This window comes from Rattus norvegicus, chromosome 10 (assembly GCF_021556685.1).
Source record: "Rattus norvegicus strain SHRSP/BbbUtx chromosome 10, alternate assembly SHRSP_T2T, whole genome shotgun sequence".
NCBI lineage: Eukaryota > Metazoa > Chordata > Mammalia > Rodentia > Muridae > Rattus > Rattus norvegicus.
Window position 1 is genome coordinate 87,556,568 of NC_141543.1, and position 23,701 is coordinate 87,580,268.

The window sequence follows — 23,701 nt, forward strand, 5'->3', positions numbered from 1 at the left end:
TCAGGGGGCTAAGATTGATCGCCTCATGTCCTCTTGGTCCCTCTGACCCACTTATTTAAAAATCTTCCCCCAGGTCGACTTTTCATTTTCAGCTTTGAGGCCTAGTTTCCCACCGAATTTCTTGTGGCTCTGAGTTTTGCTTATTTGTTTTGTTTTGTTTTTTGCCTCCTTCCTCTAGTAAATTACAATATTCTAAAGTCGATCCTATCATAGGCTCCTCATGATAGAACACATTCAGTTTTCTTTCTCTTTGGGGGCCAAAACCAGAATATAATCTCAGTGGTGGCTATTATTTCCATCCCCACCCCCATATTTAGGAAATTTTTTTCTTACCAGGGGATTTAAAAAGTAACCCAAGGGCAAATGTAGAGGGAAAGTCCCTTTGTTCAGAGGGAGATTGTGAATTGACTTTAGCTTGAAAGTTAAGTGGATAGTTACCTTGGTGTCCCAGGGGATATAACTAGATACACCTTGAGGGCTGTGACCACCTCTGTCAACTTAGACCTTTTTAGGTCCTCTGATTGTCAGGGTTGGGGTGTCACAGAGTGAGTTTGGATGACCCCAACAGGAAGGAGGCAAGTGGACAGTAAGAAACAGTCCGTAAAGACTGAGCAGAGAATAGAACCCAGGGCACATAGCTGGGGAGGTAGGTCCATGCCCCAAAGTGCTCCTGGCATCGACCTCCCTGCTGTGCGCCAGCTGGTCCAGTTCTTAAGTGTGAACTGCCGATTTGGGGGGGGGGGATGCTGCTGCTGGTTACTGCTGTCCTTCATCCGTTTCCTTTCTGATTTTCACCTTAATACTGGCCTTTCCCCAAGGTGTGGACACCTCTTTCTACTCCCACTTCTTCCCAAGTGAGCTTTTTGTTCTGGGGTGTGTATGTGTGTGTGTGTGTGTGTCTGTGTGTGTGTGTGTGTGTGTCTGTGTGTGTGTGTCTGTGTGTGTGTGTCTGTGTGTGGTGGCGGTGGAGGTAAGAGGCTACTGGCGGCCACATAAAGAAAGCATATTAACCTACTCTATTTCTCCCTTCAATTTGATTGCTTCCCATCCCCACACAGTCTCTGAAGGGACGGAAAAGGTTCTTCTGGTTTTTCTGGGAAAAGAGAGCCATTGGGGAGAGTGTGGGTACTGAATGGGGGTAGAGGAGGAAGCCGTATGGTACCCAGGCCGTGGTCCTCTGGAGTTTTTGAATCAATTAAAGCAAATAATGCCTGTGTATTCCACCAGGCCCAGACGAGCGATTGGCGGAGACCGGTCCCGTGACCACGAATTCCCTGCAATTTCGTCGGAGTCCTGGGTTTAATAGAGAGAGTCCCCATACGCTTTTATTTATCAACAATATACAATTATACAGGCCTAAATTTAAAAAAAGAGAGAGAGCAAATCCCCCTCCCCCGCGAAATCGCTCCATTGCATAAACCTGGGGGGGGCGGGAGAGGGGGTCCCTCTGATCCTCCCTTCTGACGCCCCCCCCAGCAGGCCCCCTCCCCCACCATTGAAAGCCATGAATTTTGAATTTGAGAGGGAGATTGGGTTTATAAACAGCCAGCCATCGCTCGCCGAGTGTCTGACTTCCTTCCCCGCTGTCTTGGAGACATTTCAAACTTCATCAATCAAGGAGTCGACATTAATTCCTCCTCCTCCTCCTCCTCTGGAGCAAACCTTCCCCAGCCTCCAGCTCGGCGCCTCCACCCTTCAGAGACCAGGGAGCCAAAAGCCAGCCGGAGATGGGCCTGCTCTGCGGCCACCGCCGCCACTCCCCGTCGCCCCCCCAGCCCCCGAGTTCCCCTGGATGAAAGAGAAGAAATCCGCCAAGAAACCCAGCCAATCCGCCGCAACCCCTTCTCCAGCCGCCTCCTCGGTCCGGGCCTCCGGGGTCGGATCACCATCAGGTGGGTTAGCGTGGTAGGGGTGGGGTTAGGGCAGTTGGAAGAGAAGGGGAGAATGTGAGGTGATGGGGAACCTGGTGGGGTTCCCAAGGTCGACGGATATGGGGTTAGGGAAGCAGAGTATCCTGCTGGGGTTCAGGCCTAGCCACTACTAGCACCCTCCACCCCCCCCCGAAGATTTTGGAAGCTGGTTAAGGGTGGGGAGGGTGCTTTTTTCTTATGTGCTTAGAAGAAACCGATTCGATTGAGGTGTTTCCCCATTTTCTGTGTAGAGGAATGAAGTGTGCCTGGAATTGAATCTGGAGCCTGGAAAAGATGCGAGCCTTCTAGCTCTCCTAAACCTAGGGGAGAAGAGGGAATTCAAAACCTAGGAAGGAAAGGGTTGAAGAACAATCTGTGATCCCTCTCCCCAGGTTGAGTTGGAAAGTTCCGAATTGAGGGGTCCATTGGGAGGACTGGGGGAGGGGGCTTTGAGGTTCTGGGAGCTAAAAGAAATTGCTCCCCGCCCCCTACGTGGCCCGTGGGCGGCTCTGAAGGCACCGATTTGACCCGGGCCGGGTCTGCCTACGAGGAAGAGCGCTAAAAAAAAAAAACCAAAGACACAGAGGAAAGCCCTGTGGGGGGTGGGGTAGGAGCCTGAGTAGGACTGCTGATAGTCTTTTTAGCCGATGGAGTGCTCCTGGTCTCAGCTAAACCCAGGCTGCGTTTAGACCTCTCTGCTTACACAGGGGTGCTTTCCCCGCAGATGGTCCCGGACTGCCGGAGAGCGGCGGCAGCGGCTCCCGCAGACTGCGCACGGCCTATACCAACACGCAACTGCTGGAGCTGGAGAAGGAGTTCCACTTCAACAAGTACCTGTGCCGGCCGCGGCGGGTTGAGATCGCCGCCTTGCTGGACCTCACCGAAAGGCAGGTCAAAGTCTGGTTCCAGAACCGACGCATGAAACACAAGCGACAGACTCAGCATCGAGAACCGCCCGATGGAGAACCAGGCGGGCTGAGCGCCCAGGACGACGCGGGAGAGCCAGCCGAGGAGCCCACGGTCAGCCCCGGCGACGTGGCGTCACATCGGCTGAGGGAAGCCTGCTTTCTCCCAGCCGAGGCCGCACAGGGACCCCGGGGCGCACCGCCGCCGCTGCCTCCTGCCACTGCCCTGGAGAGTGTGGGTGCATCGAGCCCCGGCTGCACAATGCTCAGAGCCGGAGGCCTGCAGAGCGAGCCCCTGCCCGAAGACGCCTGCCCCGAGCGGCAGGATTCGCCTTTCCTGCCGGACCTCAACTTCTTCGCTGCAGATTCCTGTCTCCCGACGTCCGGAGGCCTTTCGCCCAGCCTGCAGGGCTCGCTGGACAGCCCCGTGCCCTTTTCTGAGGAAGAGCTGGACTTCTTCACCAGCACGCTCTGTGCCATCGACTTGCAGTTTCCCTAACTGTTTTCTATCTTTGTTCTTTTCCATCTGGTCCTCCTTGGCTGTTGGGGGCAAAAATAGAGCCTTCTCCACTCCTAGTCACATTTATGTGTTTGTTAAAATCCAGGTATTAACGAATTAGTGTTTAATCCAGTCCTTTTCAATTTTTAAAACCACACAAAAAATTCCACTTGATAAAACTTCTTCCAACGAAATCTCAGGAATAATTAAACTCTAGTGGGAGAGGGTTTTCTTACAAAGAAATAGAGGGACCTATTTTCCTCTTTTTTTTTAAGTTTTAGATTGTAGATTATTTATTAAAATTGTTTAATAATAGGAAAGGGGGAAAGTATTTATTGTACATTATTTTCATAGAGTAAATAAATGTCTTTATAATACGAAAAACGAGTGTTTGTGTTGGGACCCAGCTCCTTTTGCCAAGTCTCTACGGCCAATCTTTGCTGTTCCAGGCCCTGCTTGAGGTTGGTTTGGCTCTGGCTCAGAAGACCCAAGCGAAGGCATGGTCCCATCTCCCAGACTGGCAAAGTCCGGGTGGTACAAAAGGGGCCCTACTTGGTGACTATTTCTCTGTCCACGACACCAGACAGAGTTGTGAGTTTATGGAAGCTTGGTCATCCCCTCATCTGCCTCCAGTCCTGCTCTGATGTTCCTTGGGTCCCTGCTTGGAAATAAGTGTGGGATGGGTGGAAAAAACAAAAACAAAAACAAAACCACAGCGTTCTGGGGGAGAGAAGCAGGACCAGGAAAATGTCTCAGAGGCCAGCTTTGAGCCCTGGCGGCTGCGCAGAGGGTTAAAGGAATTGAAGGAGGAATTCTCCAGCTTGCTTGCCTGCTGGCTTCAGGTGCAGAAGCCAGGCGACAATTCTGCAAGCTTGGGCCAAGGCCTGCGCCTTGCGCCCGGTGCTGCTGGGGGACTTCAGGTCGTTGAGGACTGGAGTGGGGCTTAGGAATTTCGTAGGGATGAAGGGAGGCCCGGGCATGCTAAGAGGCAAATGGCTTATAGGAGTAGCATGGCGAGCCGCAGGAGAGCCGGGAAACAGGGACGATGCTCAAAATGGCGCTGGGCCAGACGACTTGGAGCACTGGGCAAGCAACTGTGGCCGCCATGACAGCGGCTGCGGGACGTTTGCTCGGGTCCCGCTCCCGGCCCACCCCAACTCCCACTTACCCGAAGAAAAGGCAGTCTGGGAGCCTTCTACCAATTGTGGATTTTTATTTTATTTGACTTTTTAAAAAGGAGAGGGGGAGGAGAGAGAGAGAGAGAGAGAGAGAGAGAGAGAGAGAGAGAGAGAGAGAGAGAGAGAGAGAGAGAGAGAGAATACACAAGAAGAGTCCCTGTGTTGTAGGAGGGGGAAGGCGGACTTTTGGGTCCTGGGACCACTTCACCCAGTGTGGCTTTTTGCTCTGGGTTTTGAAACCGCGAGCGCTTTCCAAATGCAAGCCCACCTGTCTTGACCAACAGCTTAATTTCCCATTTCGACACTTCTCCCCTCTTCTTGTCCCCCCACAGCCCCCTTCCCAGCTCTGTAAACTCAGTAAAGGCGAGGCAGGGAACCTCTTCCCCATCTGCCTCTTGGTTTGTTCTCCGGAACCAGGAGATTTAAGAGACCCTGGAAAGCCATCCATCCTTCTCAGGTTTATCTAATATTTCTCTGGCTCAGAAACAGATACCTACCTCCCGGCAGATGTTGCCTTTCTTTTTTTAAAAGGCAGTTTATTTCCTAGGCCTCCCAGACTTTTCCCTCGGACTAGCTAAAGCCAACATAGGTGGTGACTTGGAGCTCTAGGCAAACCCACTGTATTTCTTTTTCCACAGGTCCCTCGGTGTGGGGAGTACACACGTTGTTCAGCTGGCATTTAATCCCTTAAACTGTCTTAATATAGAATTCACCTCATGCATTAAATAATCTTATGTCATGTTAAATTGCACTTATTTCTCTCATAAATAAATTAATATAGAACAATTAGATGTGTTATTATAATAATATCGTGTACCTTATTAGTTTATTTTCCTCTCATAAAATATATAGGTATGAAATAAATTCAATATATTAAAGTAATAATACACAGCTTATTGGCTCGTGTGTTTATTCCCCTCATAAATAAGTGAGTATATAATATATTAAAACCACACTATACATTTCATTGGGCTGTGTGTTTATTTCGTCGTAAAATATGTCCACAGGCAGTGTTTAACATCTTAAACATCACAGCACATCAGCCATCTCTGCACTAGCAAAATCAAAGAGACTTATCAGCCTGGGCTTTGATTTCTGTGGATAGCCAAACTAGATAATTTAGTCCAATTAAAAATGTTCTCGCAGATATACTAGGTTGCTACAAAGATCAAGAATACCAGAGAGAGAGAGAGATCTAACTATCCACCTTCCAGCTTCTCCTTCTCCTTCTCCTTTTCCTTCTCTTCCTCCTCTTCCTCCTCCTCCTCTTCCTCCTCCTCCTCCTCTTCCTTCTTCTTCTTCTTCTTTTTCTTCTTCAGAACATCCTTTATCAATGCCTAAAGGCAGGGGCTGCAGAGGAGCTCCAGTCAGGGTTCCTGGTCTGTTCTACCCAGGGATCCCAGCGGTGTCATTTCTGTAGGTGCTGGGCTGCTCCGTGCCTCAGTAGTACCAGCATTACCTGAGCTAGTTAGAAATGCAGAATCTTAGGCCCCACTGCAGACCTACAGAACCTAAATCTGCAATTTAGCAGATTTCTAAATGACTTATAGGGCACATTAAAGTTTGAGAAGGACTGCTAGATTACATTGCTACCTTGCTTTCTGCTTTCCTCCACACTTAAGAATTTTTGAGAGTTGGGCTTGGCGGTATAGACCCATGATCCTAGCACTCAGAAGGTCAGAGGACTCCGCAGTCTAGGCTGTCTCAAAAAAGAAAAAAGTTGGGCATGGTAGCACAGACCTGTAAACCCAGAGCTTAGAAGGCTGAGGCTGGGGGACAGTTGTGAGTTGGAGGTGAGACTGACTTACATAGACTTACATACATGGACTTCTAGGCCAACATGGACTACAGAATGAGAGTCTATTTCAGAAAACAAAAACAAAACAGGAAAAAAAAACCTAAAAAGCAGGGGTGGGGTGGGGGTGGCATGGGGGTGGGGTAGGGTGGGTGGGGTGGGGTGAGGCCTGGAAAGTTAGTTGACTCAGCATATGAGAGCTGCTACCCCTGCAGGGGACCTGAGTTCAGTTCCAACACCCACACAGAAGCTCACAACGATTTGTATTTCTAGTTCCAAAGGATCTGACCTCCATTTCTGACCCCCCAACAGGCATCGGGCACACATGTGGTACACAGACACACACTCAGGCAAACATCCATGCACACAACAATAAAGTCAGTAAATCTAAAACAAAACAAAAGAAAAAGGAAAGAAAGACAAATTGTTGATCCATTTTATTTAGCTACTACTTTCCGATTACTCCACCCTCAGCTGTTCAGAGGACACAGACACTTCACTACTGCTTGGGGCTATAGCAGACTTGCTTTTCCCTGTTAAAATGAAGGGGTGCAGCAAAAAGTTCACTCTACTGCTTAGAATCACGTATTTCCTGTTTGATAGGGGAAAGTCACTTCCAATCCAAGAAATCAGGGCATCCATTTTTCCACTGTGGTGATTATTAAAGCAGAGTTGAAATTCCGTACCCAAGAAACACACGACCCTCCTGTCTCTGCCCTTCTTCAAATTCACAAACTCCCCATCTTTGTTGCTACCCCCAGAAGAGTATAAGATACTCTCCGACACTTTTCCAGGAGGAAGAGATACCCATCTTTGATTTCCTCTCTCAACTTCAAAATCAGGGGATCCCTGTCAATACGGAATTCTTCTCACTTAGCTCTGTTTCCTCCTTTAATCTCCAGGGCCATTCTGTCTGCTTTACCCCAAGGTTTTGCAGATTACAGAGAAACAGGGAGAGCGAGAGTGGTTCCTAGGTAGGACAGTTGACCCCTCCAGCGGTGGTAGGTCTATTCCATCCTGACTGGGTCAGGATTCCTCTTGGGTCAGAACCAACTGTGTGTAACCTGTGGCCCAGACAGATTATAAATTGACTGTGGTTGGAGCAGGAAAGCCCAAGAGCTGCTGGTCAGTCTGCTATGCTCTTTGGTGACTCCTTGCAAGAAGAATGGCTCATTAATACTACAGTGAAAGCAAGAGACTATTAAACTGAGGAATTACTTGCAATCACGATAACCCAGAGTGATTAAACAACAACAAAAAAAAAAGTTAACTTAAGCCTGGGCAAGTCCCTTCCCCTTTCTGGATCTCAGTTTCTCTCTGTGAAATAAATGGAAGAGCTAAATGTTTCTACATTGGTTTATGGTAATCGGGCATGTATTAGTCTTCCCAGGTGGAGTTGTGAAATTTATTAAGGCTGGGGTCACATGCTCTAAAGTGACCCTGGATGCTTGACAGTGGCCTACCTCCGCATTTTCTGCAGAACCATTTGGACAAAATGTAACGTGTAGCTTTCCGCCTCCAACCGTGCTCAAGATCATTTACTTACATCTTTTTAACGAGCATGTCACTGGATACAGTGTTATGTGCCAGGAGTCACATACTCCTTAAGTGTAAGTATTCTGAGAAGTCCTAACCAAGGGTTTCGGTGGCTTCCACCCTTTGCCATCTTTCTCAATATTTGACTGTGTTTGCTATTGTTTAGAGAGTCTAGACCATTTCATTTGAAGAGAGCCACTGAAATTCTTCTTTGACATATGGGATGGTAGATTTTTATCAGGTTTTTGGGTATCAGGACATAAGGCACACATTGAGTTTCCTAAACAGTCCTTGCTGAATCCCAATGTCCGCCATTCTTCCAGACCTCTGAGAAGTATCATGGGTCCTACTGCACAGCTTCCTAAAAGGTGCTGTCAATCAAATGCATGTTCCTGATTTGCTGAGGATGGCCTCTAGGGCCCCTACTTCATCTTTTCTGTCTTCTGTGGCCACTGCAGCCCAGATTCCCCATTGGCCTCCCACTGGCCATGCCTGGCTCTCCATTCTCCTTGGTGAGGCAGGGATTTCAGTACTCTTTCCTCAGAGCATAGATTGACTAGGGAAAGAATCAGTTCTATTGCAACCTACAACTCCCATCACTACCACAGAGAAATCAATTTGGACAGTCATTCATCAGTTCTAACTTTAGCTTGACCAAGCTGTAAATACATCATCATCATCATCATCATCATCATCATCATCATCATCACTTTGTGTGTGTGTCTGTGTGTGTGTGTGTGTGTGTGTGTGTGTGTGTGTAGACAGACACTATCTCGTGTGGGAGGTCAGAGAGAATTTTGTTGAATTGGTTCTTTCTTGCTCCCTTTAGATGAGTTCTAGGGATTGAACTTGGGTCCTCAGGCTTTCAAGGAATGGTATTTTATCCACTGAGCCATTTCACCATCCCTTCATCAGTTTTAAAAGAATATTTATCTTTAGTGTGTACTTGTGCGCGCAGGAGCCTGCAGGGGTCAGAAGAGGTGGTTTTGCATCCCCTGAAACTGGACTTACAGATGGTTGGAAGCTGTCATGTGGCCATTGGGAACTGACCCTAGTCCTTTGCAAGAACAAGTGCTCTTAGCTGCCAAGCCATATCTTCATCTTCAATCATTTAAAACATATTTATGGGCCAGAGAGATGGCTCAGTGGTTAAGAGCACCGACTGCTCTTCCAGAGGTCCTGAGTTCAATTCCCAGCAACCACATGGTGGCTCACAACCATCTGTAATGGGATGCGATGCCCTCTTCTGGTGTGTCTGAAGACAGCTACAGTGTACTTATATATAATAAATAGATAAATCTTTTAAAAAAATCTATCTATTATCCATTTATTATTTTAAGTGTGTACATGTGCACGGAGCAAATATGGTGGTCAAAAGACAACTCATTAGTGTCAGACATTGGGCTTATATGGTCAGACTTAGCAGCAAGTACTTTACTCACTGAGCTATCTTGACAGCCAGTCCCCTGATCAAGTTTTGAAAAGCTTTCCAAAGTATGTTTTGATCAAAAAATATTACATTTCCCTGGGTGTGGCGCATGCCCTTACTTCTATCACTTGGGAGGCAGAGGCAGGCAGATCTCTGAGCTCGAGGCCAGCCTGTTCCAAGACAGCCAGGGCTACACAGGGACCTTCTCTCCCCCAAGTCAACTAAACCTATTTGTTTGTTTATAATATTTATTTTGAGACAAGGTCTCACTATATAGCCCTGGATGTCCTGAAACGCACTAGGTAGACCAGGTTGGCCTTGACCTCAGAGATCTGCCTGCCTCTGCCTTTCAAGTGCTGAGAGTAAAGGTGTGCACCACCATGCCTGGCCATTTCCTTAGTTTATTTTATCATGTTATTTGCACGTACGTTTTGCCTGTGTTTGTGTCTGTGCACCATGTGTGTGCCTAGTGCCCTCCAGAGGCCAGAAGGGGGTCTTGGATCCCCTGGAACAGAAGTTACAGATGGCTGTGAGCTGGTGCATAGGTGCTGGAAATTGAACCCAGGTTCTCTGGACGAACAGTCAGTGCTTGAACCAAACTATCTGTCCTTCCAGCCACCATTTTCTTTTGTTATTAATATCAGCGTTCAAGTACTGTGATTTGAACCCGGTGTTGCGTGCACACCAGGCAAATGCTCTACAACTATGCTACAGTCTCAGCTGTGAATTAGCCTAATGAAGTAGAAAATTATTTTAATTCTTCTCCCCAAGTTAAGATCTTCTTTCAGAACTGTCTCAATTGCTATTTGACCATGGGCCCCCCCCAAGTCGTTCACTCCAGATACAAGTTCAGCCTATATCCTCCCGAATTATCTCTACCCCTTAATTCTAATACAAATACCATTAAGAAAGAAACCACACCCTCTCTAGAATACTCCCATTAAATATTTGAAAACTTAAGTATTTCTTTTCTGGGACTGGAAATATGGCTCAGGGGTTAAGAGCACTGGCAGCTCTTCCAAAGGACCTGGGTTCGATTCCCAAGCACCCACACAGCAGCTCACGTGTCTGCAATTCCAGTTCCATCCTCACACAGACAGACATAGAGGCAGAACACTAATATAAATTTAAGGGGTTGGGGATTTAGCTCAGTGGTAGAGCGCTTGCCTAGCAAGCGCAAGGCCCTGGGTTCGGTCCCCAGCTCCGGAAAAAAGAAAAGGGGAAATAAAAAAAAAAAAAGAATTTCTTTTTCATTACACAAACTCAAACCTTTCTGCTGCAATTTTTCATTTGAGTTCCTTATTAAGTGCTAGGTTTTAATTTTTCAAACAAAACCTAAAATAATATAAAGTGAAAATTGCTTTAGCTTAGAAGAAAACCGTCTGCCTAAATAGGCCCAACCCCCTCCGTTTTCAATGAAATTTGCATATGATACAATGCATATTATGTAATGTGTGGTGATATGTTACATAAAAGAACGTACACTATTCTCCTATCTCCTATTTCCATATTTTAATATGCTAGTCATATTAAAAAGCAGAAGACTGAACCGCACTATTTCAGAGTGTGCGTGTAATGTTATTATCTTACATCTACGGAATTCTCTGTGGTTGATATTTTCTTGTTTGCTTTAATCCTACCAACACTGCAGCCGAGAAAGCCATATTAAACCCATTCTTCTTCTTTGAGGCTGAAACTTAGAGAAGTCAAGGAACTTGTCCTGAGCCCTAATATTAAAAAATGGCGGAACAAGGACTTGAACCCCAGTAATCCAGACGCAAAGTCTAGGACTCACGTCAGTATAGCATTGTAATACCCATCGCCTGACGTCTCAACCCGATTCATGATACTTGAATTAGCTCACGCGCCGAGGAATGACAGTCCATACTGCATCCCTTCACTAGCTGTGGGAAGATGCTTCTTCCCACAGCAGGAAAAAATGACAGTCCCCACATAGTCTTCTTATTCCGAAGTGCCGGCCTTGGATGATGACTTTTTTCCTCCCAACATTTGGGCTGGGGTGAACACACAGATATGCTTAAGGTCCCACGGTAGGATACTTACACTGATTTTGCTAACTCCATCTCCTTCCCAGCCTAAGAAGCTCCTTCAAAAAAAAAGGACCAAAGTCCAAGATGTATACTTTAAATATATTCTTCAAGTGACACTGGCTCCCTTGTCTATGTTCCTTAGCTTTAGGGCCAGAGCCCTCAAAGAATTTTAGGTCAGTTGTTATTAGGACTCACCAGTAAGACCAGGGAGGTGAAGACTGGAAGATCAGGAGTTCAAGGCCTTCCTCAGCTACATAGGAAGCTCAAGGCCAACCTGGGCTACAGAAGAACCTGTCTTAAAACAACAGCCAAAAAGGATAATTTCGGATCTGCACACACCTGTATCCTATCTATGTCTAAGCACATCACAAAGAGTAGGGAAGCAACTTTGTTTCGTTTTGGATTTTAGATCCACTTAGACCCTCAGAGGAATTTCAGTAGACCAGTTAGAAAAATTTAGTCCCAGCATTCAAGAGGTAGAGGTGGAGGATATTTTATTTTGCTAGGCCAGCCTGATCTACAGAGTGAGTTCTAGGACAGCTAGGGCTACACAGAGAATCCTTGTCTTGAAAACAACCAACTAAACAAAACCCACAAAAACCAAGAACAAACCCCAGGAACAGGCTCAAACCCAAACAAGCCAACAAAAAACAAATAAAAGAAATAAAAGAAAGGAAGGAAGAAAGAAAACTCTGTGTTCCACAGTACTTACTCTTGGCAGTGAAGCTATGAAGGAGAACTGGGAACCAGGGAGATTGAACTGCTAGGTTCCCAATCTTTTCCGTGGGAACTTCAAGAGCCAGCAGCAATTTTTCAAAGCTGTTTTGTTGTTTTGTTTTGTTTTGTTTTCTGTTTCTTTGTTTGAGAGAAGCTCTTACTATGTTGTGGCCTTGGCTGGCTAAGAACTTACTGTGGTTGGCTTTGAACTCACAAAGATCCATCTGCCTCTGCCTTCCAAGTACTGGAAGTAAAGACCTGCACCACCATGCTTGAAAAGTTTTAACTTGCATGTTAACTAGAAAGAGGAATGCCAAGGCTGAACTAGACAGCATCTCAAACACATCTAGAGAACTGAGGTCTAGCCTGAGCCTCATCCCAGGCATCAAACAAACACAGCCATTGACTATGACTTGAAGGACCTTTGTCCCAGCCTTTCTTCCTTTTTTCTTTCTGTCATTAACAACTGACTAGTGATATTGAGCTCCACTATTAGGAGGGGAAATGTATCTCCCCAACTCCCAGACAGACACATGCAGTTTATTAAACATTTTTGGACTTGACTTCTTCCTTTACCCCAAATTGGTTCCTGATTCCGTTAAGGGATTGGCTGAGAAACTTCTCCCTGGGATGGGGGGGACAAGGCCTAGCTCAGACTGAGGAAACAATGACCAGTCCCTAGACTCAAGGGTCTCATCCTTGATGGAGAACATTTGAAACCAAGAGGAAATGCTTGGGAGAAACTGCCATGTTTCCTACTCCCCACCCCTGAGTATGAATGAAGCAGAAGAAACCTGCCTCCTCCCATCTCACCATCAAGTCTGAAACTTCAGTTCTCTGCAGGCCACCCTTCCCATCTCCTTCTCCTTTCCTTTGTCTGCGTGCATCCCTTTGGCAAGTGAACATTCTCTACTTTCTACCCTCTCTTTGCATCTCTTGAGGAAGAAGTTGCTGGCTGCTTGGCTCTAAACCAGAGCAGGTGAGGGGTGAAGCCTGAAGAGGATGAGGCAGCAGCCCAGCAATTGCTTTGAGCTCTTTCTGCCAGAGGGCTGAGCAAGGCTCAGGGTTACTGGAGAAAAGGAAGGCAGTGCCTCTGATGGTGCAGAAGGGAAAGAGGAGGGGCAGCTAGAGAGCCAGACAAGGATGGGGGTGGGGAGGTGGGGGAGGGGAGCCAGCTAGGTGAAGACACACAGAGATAGAGACAACTTTGGGGCTCTTGAAGGGAGTGGAATGCATGCCTGGCTTTTTCAGGATAAGGAAACCTGAGAGGTTTCAAGGGTTACCCCAGACCTGTCCCACCTGGTTTGGCTTCCTCCCCAGAGCGTCACTGTTGACTGAGATTCCTCCCTGAACTCTTGCCCTCCTGGACTTGCCCTAGCTCAGGCCCCAGGCCTGTGGCCGGGCAGACACCCTGACAAGTTACAAATGAGAGTGGGTGTTGGATTCTTGTCCTCAGAGTCTGGAGGAGGAGACATCAATGAGCCCTACCCAAGAGCTTCTCTTCTAACTCCAAACTGCCTGCTGCATTTCAGAGAGTGACCAAGGCTCTTCCTGTGTCCCCTCCCCTAACCTGATCCCAAGAGCAAGAAGGTAAATTTCACCTCTAAGCCTTAGTTTAGAAGCTCTACACCGATTCTCCCATTCTCTGAGCAAACTAAACTTCCTTTACCTATTCTAGAACACTAGAAAATTCGGAAATGGAAAATTCAGATCGTCTTCAAGACTTAACTGGCATTGGATTTATGTATTTGAGTCCTGGAATTAAAAAAAAAAACTTTTAGGGAGACTAAAGATAACGGAGGGGTTTAGGGAGGAGGAAGCCTGAGAAATGCAGAGTCTTTACTAGTTTTGAACACTTGTGAGAAGAGGATTAAAATTCCCTTCCTTCTCACCCCTCTGTAAATATCACCTGGTTCTGCTGCTCATTGCTGCTCTCCGGAGAGAGACAGGGAGTTATTTAAGTCTGAGTGAGTGAGCCAGTTACAGCTATGGATGGCTAGAGAAAGGATAAATACATCTAGAGAGATGAGTTGATGGATAGGTAGGGAGTGAATATAAATGTGGAGCGAGATGGACGAACGGAGAGATGAATTGAGACAGAGGGGATATAAAGGGAGGCTGAGGGAGAGAAGTGGCTTGCGAATGAGGGGAGAGCATTTATGCAGAGAGATGGAGAGAACAGGGCGTCCCTCATCTTCCCTCCCCATTCCCTTTTCCCTCTCGTGTTCCTTGAAATGCTGCTTTTCCCTCCTCTTGATTTGTAATGAATTCTTCTGGATTTGAGACCCTGGCTCACACCCTGAGGTGTTTTTACAGCCCTTCTCCCTTCCTAGTCATCCTTTTGTCCCAAGATAACATACCTCATCAGGCTGTCCTAGCACATCATCCCAAGACAAACTGGGAGAAAGAGACATGGAATGGGGGTTCTGGGCAAAGTAGGGAGTCTGGCTCTCCAAGCACTAGCCTTACAGCCTTGGGGTGGGGGTAGGCTTCTTTGAGGGGAGAAGAGAGTGAGGGGCAGCTGGGTTGAATTTGGCCAAATCTAATAATCCAGGAACCTATTGAAGGCCTTGGGGGTTGGGAGGGGAGTAAAGTCTTGAATATTCTTCCAACTTCTCCCCCCCCCCCCACCTCTCCCTCTGGTCCCTTCTTTCCAAAAAGTCTTTGAAGAAAGATGTTTTTGACGCTTCCATGTCGCTCTCAGATGGATGGGCTCAGAGTGATTGAAGTGTCTTTGTCATGCTAATGCTTGGGGGGTGATGGATGGGCGCTGGAGCTGCCAAACTCTGGCCCGCTTAGCCCATTGGCCTGGGAGAGATCACATGTGCCCCCCCACCCCCACTGCCTAGTCCCTTCCTAGGGGATCGCTAGCGGGGACAAGCAGGCCCGGGCCATGGACTCAAGCTTCAGCGCTGTGACATACTGCCGAAAGGTTGTAGGGCAAGAGGGTGTCTCCCCCAAACGGCCCGACCCTCCTTCGGCCTCTAATGGACTATAATAGAATGAATTCCTTTTTAGAGTACCCACTTTGCAATCGGGGACCCAGCGCCTACAGCGCCCCAACCTCTTTTCCCCCCAGCTCAGCTCCGGCGGTTGACAGCTACGCAGGGGAGAGCCGCTATGGTGGAGGGCTGCCCAGCTCAGCGCTCCAACAAAACTCGGGGTATCCTGTCCAGCAGCCGCCTTCATCCCTGGGGGTGTCCTTTCCCAGCTCCGCTCCCTCGGGGTACGCCCCAGCCGCCTGCAACCCCAGCTATGGGCCTTCTCAGTATTATTCTATGGGTCAGTCGGAAGGAGATGGAGGCTATTTTCATCCGTCGAGCTACGGAGCCCAGCTAGGGGGTTTGCCCGACAGCTATGGAGCGGGTGGAGTCGGCTCAGGGCCATATCCTCCACCGCAACCCCCTTACGGAACTGAGCAGACCTCAAACTTTGCATCAGCCTACGATCTCCTCTCTGAGGACAAGGAATCATCTTGCTCGTCAGAACCCAGCTCTCTCACTGCCCGGACCTTCGACTGGATGAAGGTCAAGAGAAACCCACCTAAGACAGGTAGGGCTCAGAGGAGTGACTTCCTCTCCTTGGCTCAGGCATACATACACAGAGGGGCCTGAGCCTGGGCTTCATTCATTCTTTCAGCTGCTTTTATTGGTAGGTAAGTACTTTCTGGGCTCAGGTCAGCAGAGATTTCGAGGCTACTTCCTTCCTAAGGAGGTCTCCGTAGTCTTGTGTGCGCGCCCACTTTGGAGCCAGTATTTCATGTTTCTGGTCTGAAGGTGAGTATGGGCGGGAAGATGATGGTTCTAGATCTCCTAGATGATGGAGTGTGTGTGTGTGTGTGTGTGTGTGTGTGTGTGTGTGTGTGTGTGTGAGAGAGAGAGAGAGAGAGAGAGAGAGAGAGAGAGAGAGAGATGCCACATAGGGACTGCATTGGGTAGAATGATGAATGAGGGCCCAGAGTGGACTGGGAGGAGTGGAGGGGAGGGAGAAAGAGGTGAGAGGACTGACGTGGCTTTTCTCCCTGCCCCGCCCCTAGCAAAGGTGTCCGAGCTGGGACTGGGCACTCCCGGCGGTCTCCGTACAAACTTCACCACACGCCAGCTGACGGAGCTGGAGAAAGAATTCCATTTCAACAAATACCTGAGCCGCGCCCGGAGGGTGGAGATCGCCGCTACCCTGGAGCTCAATGAAACGCAGGTGAAGATCTGGTTCCAGAACCGGCGCATGAAGCAAAAGAAACGCGAGCGAGAGGGGGGCAGGGTGCCTGCAGGCCCTCCAGGTTGCCCCAAGGAAGCGGCTGGAGAGGCCTCCGACCAGTCTGCGTGCACCTCCCCAGAAGCTTCGCCCAGTTCCATCACCTCTTAAATTGAACTTCCTAAGTAACCCGGCTTCACACACTGGACCCAGTCCTCTCCTAGACTCTCCCAACCTTCACAGCCCTGGTGACCCTCCTCAAGGCCGAGGAACAAGTTTAGGAAACTGGGCAGAAGTGGGGAAATCTATTTTTTTCCCCTTCAGATCTAGAAGTGGAGGGATGATTGATGGCTGGGGCGATCCTACAGGTCTTGGGACCTGGGGAGCACTCAAACCATCAGAGGTCGAAGGAAGGTCTTTTGGCTTTGATCTGGAGATTGCCTCAACACATCAGAGTAGGAGTCAGCCCGACCTTCTGGCTTCTCCTTTCCCGTCCAATTCGAGTTCAGTGCCTTTGAGCTTGGAGAGTTCTTCTTTAGCTTCTTACCCCAACTCCTCTTCCTAGGCCCGGGATAGAGAGAGCCCTTGGGATTTTCCAGTGGAGGATGTGTTAGTGTGTAAACACATCGCCACCAACCCTTAACTGTAATCCTTAATCCAGCCAACACACCGCAGACCTTACAATAGCACCGACTGCCTTGTGACATGCCAAAAAAAAAAAAAAAACAAAAAAAAAAACAAAAAAAAAAACCAAACAAACAAACCCCTCTAGTCCCAAGTAATCCCACAAGCCCTTTCCAGACATATTCCTATTGCACTAATGTGGCCCTCAGTGGCTGGCTCAGGAGATCCGCCCCTTCCCACAGGCATCACTAAATCACCAAAGTGTTTTGGAACTTGGCACCACAGAGATTTCCGGAGCATCATCCTAAGGACTGCCTCCAGCAAGCCTCAACCACGAAGGCGAATACCCCTCCCCTCTCCCTATTTATTACCTCCGGAAAAGCGCCCCCCCCCCCCCGCGCGCCCCATTCTCCTTTCCATAAAACCACCCTACTCCTGGGGCTGTCTGGGGAGGTCCAGGAATGGCGACAGAATTCCCAGCAGCTTCGGACATTTCTCTGAACCTTGGAGACAGCAGAGAGGCCACATGAGTTTCTGGAAACCCAAGCTCCAAGCAAGCCAGGTTCTCTTTGTATCTGTGACTACCTCATTGCAATAAAGTCTGTCCTCTCCCCCTTTTCTTTCTGCGTTTGCTTCTCCGTCTTGGGGTGGAGGAAGAGCTATGAACTCTACTTGGCCATTGACTGAGTTGGAAAGGCATTGCCGGGTTCCAGCCAAGGTAGAAGAGGATCCCCAGATCCCTAGTAATCCACTGGTCTTTTTCAGAGAACTCAGAAACACATGATAGAAAATGGGGGAACCAGATGGTTCTGAGATGATCTTGAGGAAAGGGGTGGAAGAAAGGGAAAACATATCTGTTTGATGTCTGTGAAGGGAATTATGGGGGAATGGCAGAGGGGACTCTACCTGCTTCCTTTCCCTCTATCTCGCCCCAGTTCCCCCCAGAAACTAAAGAGATCAGGCTTGGGACTGTGGGGTGTCGGTACCCCCATTCTTGCTCAGAGAGTCAGAAGATGGATCACTGGCACATATTAAACCCCAACTCCAGCCCTTCCATACAGAAATACTGGATTGAGTCAACTGCAATCCGCCAGCAGGTGATTTGGCTGGGGCTGAAGATACTGGGGGCATAGAGAGGAGTGGCCTTCTAAGAGATGTGTGGGGGATGTGGTGAGGAGGTGCCGGGAGGTGGATGGGGGAGGTGCTGGTGCTTTGGTGGACAGAGGCAGCGGAGGTACACCAGGATCCTGAGCTGACCTTTTTACCTCTAAGCGCCTCTGGGTTTTCCAAACAAGCCTGTGGTGTGCCCAGGGAGCAACTATTGTCTCCCTGTTAGTACCACTAGCAAACCTTTAGTCCACAGAGGCAGGGGGCCCAGCCTCTGGAAGCTCCCCAGGGGTGGCAAACGGCCCACACTCCAGGATCCAGAGTACCATCGAAATGACATGGGGCTCCAGGCTCTGGGCCTGGTCTATTGATTCTGGTGACTCAGAGATCCCCTAAGCGCCAGGGCCAGGACCATACTCCTGGGGTGCAGTGATGAGGAAGACAGGTCTTATCTGAACCTAGCTCCCCCCACTTTGTTTACTTTGTGACCTCTGAAAGGAAGCCAGGAAGTCCGAAAAGGGCTGCAACTCTTGTAAGCATTGCTAAGCATTTGTTTCCTCGTGAAATTGGTGCCATTAGGGGAGAGGCAACGTTATCAATAATTGCACAGCTCAGCTGGAGAGGAAGAGAAGCATTCAAGAGGAAGGCCAGCTTTCCCAGAGGTTGCTTTCTTGTCCTGTCTTAAAAGGAAAAAAAAATCTATTAACTGCTTTTCTCCATTTAATTGAAATTGCCATCAAGCTTGGCTTCCCCAAAGGGGTCACCTTGACAGGAGAGGACAGAGCAAGTATCTTTGAAACAAATTTCCCCCGGTTGAAGCCATTTAATACCAACTAGTCAAAGCCTCTGGCTTGGGGTATTTATGGAGCCTGCAACTGTTAGCCCCTACGGACAAGTGAGCAGAAAGAGGAAGGGACAGTGGTTAGGGCAAGGCTGCAGAGGATGGTGGAACTGAGTCTCTGACTTGATATGACAGGCCCTGGGGGAAGAGTGATCGAAGGGCCCTCCCAGTAAAAGCAGAAGCTGGAGCCTTTGGTTTTTGGTCATAGCAGGAGCCTCCAGGGAAGAGGTGTGTGTGTGTGTGTGTATGTGTGTGATCAATTCTTCATTAACAAGAGACAGGGTTGAAATACTCCACAGTGGTCAAGAGCCTTCCATCTCCTTAGATATCCAGACTCCATTGCACTCTCCTATTTGAATCCCACTTCCAACCCAAAGCCCTGGACTGGGTTTAGAAGGACACTGTATTTATTTGGAGAAAACAAAATAAAACAAAACAAAACATCATGGTGTAGTCTTCTCTCATAAATATCACTGCCTGGTAACCAGGCAAGCAAAAAGATGCTCCATTTGACTCAAATCCAAAATGGATGGCCAAGGCTTCAGTCATGGATTCCTCCACACCTCTCAGGCACCTTCCCCCTTCCCCACCCCGATATGTGCACCATGTACCTCCACAACTTCACATGTACCTCCACAACTTCACATACCAGAATAAAAATAAAAGTACCCAGTTTTCTAAATGAATCCCCCTCTCTCTATAATCTTCTATCTAATTCATGGAAGGGAGAATTCTTAGGGCTGCTTGAAAGTGTGTATCTGCTTCTAAGGAGCCCAACCCTCTGATCTCCAGCTACCAGGCTGGTGGCCAGGGAAGTAGGGATTCCGCCCTACTCTACACCATCTGTTCTCAGCCCAAGTGTGAACTTCTCCTCTTTTTAGATGCCCCTTTCCTCAACATTTGCTCTCTCCATGTGAGGCCCTTTGATCTCCTGGGCAAGGGAGAAAGATTTTGAAAACCTTCAACCTGTTTTTGTAACTTGTAACCCCAGGATTCCTTTGCTGTAGACATTCCTTGTGGCCACACCCTTGGGTGTTTGGCCAGAGTCAGGACAGAGCAGAGGGAGTAGACAGAGAAGTTAAAAGATGATGAAGGTCAGGATGGTCTGGAAAGGAGGACCGAGGCATTGGGAAAATATCCAGGTTACTGACTGGGGAGTCAAACCCTGCTTCTTGCTAGCATGTGGTCTTGGGCAATGGGTCTGTTTCTTGTATCCAGTTTCCTTGTCTACAAAGTGGGGCCAAGGTCAGCTCTAGCCTCATAGGACTGATGTAGAGAATAAACTAGTTAATACGTGTAAAATGTCTCATAAATGTGTTAGAACAGCTATTATTGGGGCTGGAGAGATGGCTCAGCAGTTAAGAGCACTGACTGTTCTTCCAGAGGTCCTGAGTTCAAATCCCAGCAACCCCACGGTGGCTCACAACCATCTGTAATGAGATCTGCTGTGCCTGAAGACAGCTACGTACTCATATACATAAAATAAATACATAATTTTAAAAAGAACAGCCATTATTAATAAAGGGATATGTTTGCTTCTCTTTCCACAGCCCTGGTACTGCAGGGACTATCCTGAACATATTATCGTCCGCAATCAGTCTTGTGTGATCCCTGGCAGGTGTACAGGGCCAACCACAGGTAGAAGAGGCATTGGTGGTTGAGAGCACCTGAAGTTATCTGACTGAGACTGCTCCCCCTCCTTTCTTTCCTTTTCCTTATTCCATCCTGACTACCCATCAAGGAGGTCCCCTCAGCTTCCCTCCCCACCCCCACTTGCATTAGGAGAAGATGGACAGGAAGTCTCTAACAGTCCACCGTTTTGTTCTGAAGACAGATGCTTTAAATTCTTGATTAGAGTGATGGAGAGAAAACATCCTGAACTGTAACCTAGTTTTCGGTGTGGTCCACATTCTACTGGCTGGGTGAGCTCGTGCTGGGCAGTTTCCCTGGGCTTCTAGACCTTTATGTGGACACAGAAAGACATTTTCTATTATTCTCCTACATGGCGTTATTTATGGTCTTGGCATAACAGAAGCAGGCATCCTCTACCCTTCACCCCTTCTACTGTACAAGCAGAGCCACTTGGCACTCAAGCCAGGCTATAAAATAATCATGAATGAAACGATACCAAGGAGTCCCACAGAATACTGCTCCACAGTGAAGGTAGCAGCGGAGGAGAGATGCTCTTGACAGCACAGCTTCATTGCATAACCCTGGGAGCACATTCTCACTACAGGCCCTGAGTCTGGGCCTCCCTGTAGTTATATCAATTTTCCCCCTGGCGTCTTATTTCTGCCTCCAAGGCATTGGTTATCTAACCGATATGTCTGGGACACAACAGGAAGTGGAGAATCTTTAATTCTTAGAACACCAGAAAGGGTCAAACAGCTACAAACTCCAGTTTAAAGGCTCTCCCCCCTCCCCCAGGCCTTCATTCACTGTCATTGTCTTGGTTCAGATCTGAGAAGAAGGAATTTCAGAGGCGCTCAGAAGACCTGCATTTACTTTACAGATGGCCTCATCTGTCACTTTGGAAAAGTCACCAAATTTCTCTGGGCCAACTTTTCTAGTATTTAATATAAGTAGAATTATTCCTTTGCTCCTTAACCAATTGTAGACAAGATGGATATAAGAAGGAATGGAACCTTGGGGGTGGACGTTTAAGGAGGGGAATAATTTGTGTAGGAAGGCATCCTGTTGAATCTAGTCTATTGGCTTAGTTAGAGCTGATTAAAATCACTTTCTGGGGTTGGGGATTTAGCTCAGTAGTAGAGCGCTTGCCTAGGAAGCGCAAGGCCCTGGGTTCGGTCCCCAGCTCCGGAAAAAAAAGAACCAAAAAAAAAAAAAATCACTTTCTGTTCTTCCTCCCTTAAGCACTCAGGATGGCTTGCCTGGGTCTGGATTGTTGAATGCCCTGCCCTACAGCCTTTTCTGCCTGGAGGGGAGTTGAGGAGGGAGGCAGCCCAGCTCACGCTTTCCTGCGCCCTCTGCTCCTGAGAGGCCAGACGCTCCCTTCAGTTTACTCTGGCTTGACAGCTCCATTTCAACCCCCACCTTGGAGATGAGGCAGCTCAATATTTACTCAGCCAGGAGAGCTCCTCAGAAGACTGGCCTCTCCAGTCAGCCCTGGCTGGCTTGCCTTGGTTGCCCCCACCCTCTTTCCTTCCTGGTTCATAGAGAGTTCAGCTCTGAAATGGCTTGCAGCCCCCAACTCCTCAGTCCTAGAGAACTGTCTGTCCAGGGGATTGCTAAAGCCAGAAGGGCAGGAGGGGCAGGTAGGGGGCAGGAAGGGCTGTGGTCTTGGGGTCATGCCCTGGTCTCTCGCTGGAGCAGCAGCGTGGGTTCCCTGGAGAACAGGATGTACTAAGAACATGACAGTCTTTGGGAAGAAAGAGCACATGGACTGCCTGGCTGGGTTGATGAGATGATCTGGAACTTCAAAGGACTGTGTCTTTTGTTATTGCTATTATAAACCATGCCATCCAGTAGAGAAACTTAGTAAACGGTGACAGCCCAGACTCTTCCAAACACACACACACAAAAGTGGTAATACAAAGAAAGAAATGACCTGTATCTCGTAGCACACATGAAAACTTAGTTCTTATCTCTTCATATTCTAGGATATGAGATCCTAAAAAGGCAAATATTTCCGTGTAGATTTGGCATGATTAATTGTACACAGGCTCTGACACACATATATAGGCCAGACAAACTCCCAACTGAGCCTCATTGCCAGCTCTTGGTTTCTCTGAGGTCTTGCTCTGTGGTTCAGGCTAGCCAGCAGCTCGCAACCTTCTGCCTTAGCCACCTGGATGCTGGGACTGCGGGTGATGTGCCAGAGTCGGGGGTTTTGTCTGTTTTACTCATTGTTCAAGTTCTGGTCCTCAGAACAAGACCTGTGACATGAGCTCAGTAAACGTCTGTTTACTATAAACAAATACCAAAGCAAAATCTTTCCCTCTAGCAGATAGACATCCCCAAATGGTTCTTGAAATAATGCTGCCTTTAGATGTCTGGCTGGTATGCTAGTACTGCCAGCATCAATGTTGCAACAGGAAGCTAATGAGAGTAGGGTTCGATGTGGAAATGCACTTGAGAGCTCTTCCATTCATTCCCACCTTACTGTTTAGGATTTCCTTGGCTTTAGCAAGTGTCAACCCAAGAAGAGATCCAACTTTGGAAATGGAAAGGTTCTGGATGTTTCCACTGATAAAAAAAAAAAATGGATAGAAAGGCTGCCCAGCAGGGAGACCAGAGAAAGACGCACCTGCCCCAGGCGTGCCCTCCACTTCTTTTCCATATCCCAACATCCCAGAGACTAGAGCTTTCATTTTCTCTTTTCTAAAAAATCTGTGGGTTTTCCTTTCCCGTACCAGTGCCATTAAAGAAACTCATTTGTTGGATAACAGATAGGAGCTGGTTCCTAGAAGCATTAAGCTATTAAACTCAATGCATAATAGATATCAAGGGAAAAGAGAGCCGGCTCTAGGTCTGGTGTGAGAGACCGGTTTCCATGGCTGGGAACTTCTGGGAACTGCTGGCTTCCTCTTACTTCTCCTGCTGTGGATTTACACACAAGGATCGTGATGCCACAGAAAGGGATTTTAGACGCTGACGTCGGGGGGGGGGAGGGGAGGGAAAACGCATGAAGAAACCCCGCTCCAGGTCAAGGGTTCCCTAGGGCAAACGGAGCGAGGTTTGAGAAGTCAGGGATGGGTTGAATGATACTGTGAAGAGTTCTCTGATTCCCATTTTGAAACCAGCCTGATGCTTCTGCCAGGAGCTGTCGGTTTTTGAGATGAGGAACATGAAGAGGCAGGGTGCTTTGGGGACAGAAAGCTTTCCAGGGCTATGCTCCTGGAAACATGGGCTGACAGAGGTCTAGGACCTAGGTATAGTCCTTGCTGGCCCGTTC

At 48.1% G+C, this 23,701-nt stretch overlaps 2 protein-coding genes across 2 annotated transcripts; both read left to right on the forward strand.

The window, feature by feature from the left end:
* Positions 1-1,306: 1,306 nt before the first annotated feature.
* Positions 1,307-3,698, forward strand: Hoxb2 (homeobox B2). Its single transcript, NM_001399735.1, is given in 2 exon segments — positions 1,307-1,892; positions 2,635-3,698. Coding segments are annotated over 2 exon segments (1,068 nt in total). The 5' UTR covers positions 1,307-1,504; the 3' UTR covers positions 3,315-3,698.
* An 11,205-nt stretch (positions 3,699-14,903) lies between these two features.
* Positions 14,904-17,454, forward strand: Hoxb1 (homeo box B1). The gene is given in 2 exon segments (NM_001100552.2): positions 14,904-15,572; positions 16,057-17,454. Coding segments are annotated over 2 exon segments (894 nt in total). The 5' UTR covers positions 14,904-15,007; the 3' UTR covers positions 16,386-17,454.
* The last annotated feature ends 6,247 nt before the right edge of the window (positions 17,455-23,701 follow it).